The sequence below is a fragment of the Humulus lupulus genome, chromosome 4, assembly GCF_963169125.1.
Source record: "Humulus lupulus chromosome 4, drHumLupu1.1, whole genome shotgun sequence".
Taxonomy (NCBI): domain Eukaryota; kingdom Viridiplantae; phylum Streptophyta; class Magnoliopsida; order Rosales; family Cannabaceae; genus Humulus; species Humulus lupulus.
In genome coordinates, this window is record NC_084796.1 from 120,148,932 (window position 1) to 120,152,949 (window position 4,018).

The window sequence follows — 4,018 nt, forward strand, 5'->3', positions numbered from 1 at the left end:
GCTAGGTCTTGGGGGCTTTGATTCTTGGAGGTGGTAGAGAAGCTAACTGGAAATAGCAGCTAATTAAGGTAAGGATTAAGGGTTTTAACTGAATTTTCCTGGGTGTGTTAGGTTGAATTCTGATTTTGGGTTATTGATTGAAACTAAGGACTTGAACTTGGGGATTTGAGGAGCTAAAGTTTGGAAGAGCATCTAAGACAACCTAGGGTCGAATCACCCAGCTAAGGTAACCAATTCGAACTTTGAAGTTCTGGGTTTCTGGTTTTCTATGGTGTTCTTGAGTTCTTGGGCTCAAGAGTGATTTCTATGTTTGATAATGTTTTGGCTGAGCTTTTGATGTTGGTAGGTTGTCTTGATTGAGTTATAGTGGGTTGTAAGGTCAATTTTGAGGTTGGGTAAGTTTTGGAGTGGTTTGGTAGAGCTTTGGCTCAGGGAAAGTTTGAAGGAAAAACCCAGAAAGTGGGTTGTGTTGGTTGTAGCGCTAGCAGTAGAGCGCTACAGCACTACACTTCGTGTTCTGAGGGGAATTTTACTCTGTTTGTAGCGCTATAGCGCCCTACTTAGGGCACTGTAGCGCTACCCTATTCCCATAGGTGGGTTTTTGAGTTATTTCTTAGGATTTTTTCCCGGGGGCTCGAGGTTTTATGCCACCGCCCTGTTTGGTGGAATTAAGGCTTCTCGAGGCTAGGTTTTGGAATTGAAGTTTGGTGATGATCCTCATTTGGGGCTATGACTAGGTGTACGCTAGGGCTCAGAAGAGATTGTGCTTGAAGGTCAATTTCGCTAACCAAAGCTATCAGAATCTAAGGTAAGAAAATTGCACCCGAATAGGTGGTTAAGTTGGGACTAAGTGTTCCCTATATTTGTATACATTACTGTATGATTGTGATATGTGATTGTACCAGGACTAAGAGTTCCCTTTATTTGTATATAATTTCATGAGGTGGTATTACGCCACGGGGACATATGATAAACAGCCTAAGAGTGTCGGAATCAATATTTGCGCACAGGGCGCAACTCACTGAGCTCGGTTAAGCTGGCCGGAGTCAGTGGGTATAACACTAGGGGCGGCCTAAGTGAGCCAAAGAAAGTGGGTTAAATAGAGGGTGCGACCTAACGGCGCCGACCTTGAGAATCATTTGACGGTTGTTATAAACTTTTGATTATGAATGTGATTAATGTTGTTAAACTGATGAATATGATATGTTGATTATCTGGATGAAAAATTGTTAATTTGTCATTTGTTATCATTGAATAGGTGAACTTTATGAATTGTTGAATATTTGGTCATTCTTGTGAAGTATTTGATTATTGATATTGATCGTGCTACGACATTATGTTTTCTTGCTGGGCCTCGGCTCACAGGTGCTACGTGGTGTAGGTAAAGGCAAGGATATGTTGGATCAACCATGAGTTGGAGAGCTCTGGGGGCGAGGTGTACATAGTCAGCTACTCGACCGCCACGGTCGAGGGTTTGTACAGGGATGGAAACCTAAAATGTGTATTTTTCCATTAGAGTGGCCTGAGTTATTTACGACTTCTGGAATTTTTGTAAACGTGTCTTTTAAACCCTGTTTTGGGATCCCATGTACTAAACAATCATTTTATATGAAAATTTATCTATTTATGACTAAAACCTTTTAATTTTTGCCTAATTGTGACTTTAGGATCATGTTTTCAACTATATGACTTGATTAGCAAGTCTTGCACCTTTATAATCACATAGTGTAACGGTCTTGGCTATCCAAGGCGTTACAAATGGTCATTTGCATATTAATCCTACTAACCTCAAATTACACCACTAACTCACAATTTGACAACTAATCCATCAAGCACAATAATTTCACCAATTAATTTTACTTTACCAATTATCTCAAAATATAAGAAAAATTACCAAAATACTCCTTGACGTTACAACTGTGTAGCACACATCCCCTCTTAAATCTTACCCAAGAACATAACTTAATTCAAAACAACATAGATAATTAAATCATAAATATAATTGTTGTGTCAATTTAAGCAATTAAAATTGTGCAAGTGTACACAGACGATGAACAAGTAATAAAGTGATAAGTTGAGTATCGTCTCCAGAGGGATTGAATTAGCAAATAATTATGCATAAATCAATTACCAAGCAATTTAATAGTGATGAAAAATAAATTGAAAATGCTTCAAAATAAACTAGGATGGCAATCTAAAAGCAAGAAAAATTCAATTTGGTGAAGTGGACTTGATTTATAAAATTCATGTATGTCATTTGACATAGACATATGCTTCAATTGACATATGCTTCAAAATAAACTAGGATGACAATCTAAAAGCAAGAAAAATTCAATTTGGTGAAATGGACTTGAATTATTAAATTCATCAATTTAATAGTGATGAAAAATAAATTGAAAAAATAAAAAAGCGTGTGGAGCTTCCTTCTCTCTCCCCATGGGTCGGAAGAAAAAGGAGGCGCCGAAGCCAGCGGCGGTGGCTGTTTCTACAGATTTTCTTCAGACGAAACCAGATCTCCCTTCAATTCAAGAACATGTCGTACTGGAGAATAATGTTGAGGAATACCATGACCTGTGTGAAGTTTTGGAAGCTGATTCATATGCTGAGCAATTTTTGCCAGAGGATACAGAGGGCATACCTGGTCCGTCCAAAGCAGCTAGTTGGGCCGAGGAGGTGGAGAAAACTGATTATCAGAACTCAGCCAAAGATGTGTGGAGAAAATTCAAAGCCAATCAGGTGAAAACTCCGTCTACTAGCTTGGATTTCATAGAGCCTATGAAGGTTGGGGATCAAATAATAGCTAAACTAGACATGGATGAAATTGAGGTTGAAGCTTCTTTTTGGCGCTCATCGATTGTTTGTGTAGTTTTGGGTGCTAATCCCCCTTTTTGAGTTTTTGAAGGATTTGTGAAAAGAGTCTGGGGTAACCTTGGTATTGATCGGATAGTCCGTATGAATTCTGGATTTACCTTGGTTAGCTTTTGAGATATTGCTACTAGGGATCTAGTCCTGGAAACTGGTGTGATTCACTTCGACAAAAAACCGGTTGTTCTTCGGCCCTGGACATCTGATATGGACACAATGCAGATGGTGAAATCGGTTCCGGTTTGGGTTCGATTAAACGGCTTGGGGCTTCAATATTGGGGTCGTAATAGTCTAAGTGCTCTAGTTAGCACTATAATCAAACCCATTATGATTGATCAAGTTACTCGTGATAGATCGATGGTCAAATTTGTGAGAGTCCTTATTGACATGGAAATCTCTGAGACCCCCCCTAAAACTATCTCGTTTGTTAATGAAAGAGATCAGCTAGTTGACCAATTGGTGGAGTACGAATGGCTTCCTTCTAAATGCAAAGCTTGTGACTGTTTGGGTCACACTGTGGTGAATTGTTCGAAGGATAAAGGGTACATTTGGGTTAAGAAGTCCAATCCAGATACTAAGAAACCAAAGATGGTTGCTGAAAAGAATATGGCTGAACCATCTGTTGATAATAAGCAGGCTACTACTTCTCAGGATGCCTTAAGTGAATCAGCTGCTGTTATTGGAATTTCTGCTACTTCTCAGGATGCCTCTCATTCATGCGAAACAACTGCTATTACTGTAAACAAGTCAGCTAATTCTAATGTAGGTACAGCAGCAAAGCAAGTTACTGTTAGTAAAACAGGGGTGGCAAAGGATATAGGAACGGGGGGCAAGTGGATAACGCCAAGAAGGAGAGGTACCACGACCAATACTATAACGCCCTAACTCCTAGGACCGTTACGGTGTGCCTTGTAAACAGTGATAAACTCGCTAATCGAGTCATTTGGCCAAAATTGTGCAACTAAGTATAATTAGCGGTTTAGGGATTAAACATTTTGGTTAAGATGTAACGTTTCACTAGAATGTTTAATATATACATTGGGATCCCAAAAATATAAATTTCAGAGTTCATTACAGAAAATATTTACAACAGGCCGTTCTAAGCGGCAAAACAGGGTTCAACCCTAGTTCCACTTTAAACCTCGGCCGTGAC

The 4,018-nt window shown here is 39.3% G+C and overlaps 1 protein-coding gene across 1 annotated transcript; it reads left to right on the forward strand.

The window, feature by feature from the left end:
• Positions 1–3,072: 3,072 nt before the first annotated feature.
• LOC133832515 (uncharacterized) lies at positions 3,073–3,750 on the forward strand. Its single transcript, XM_062262851.1, has one exon. It carries the CDS (start codon positions 3,073–3,075, stop codon positions 3,748–3,750), a length of 678 nt encoding a protein of 225 aa, XP_062118835.1.
• Positions 3,751–4,018: the final 268 nt, after the last annotated feature.

Bases quoted from the DNA above. Each gene is read 5' to 3' on its own strand.
- LOC133832515 (XM_062262851.1), top strand. From the start codon at position 3,073: ATGGACACAATGCAGATGGTGAAATCGGTTCCGGTTTGGGTTCGATTA.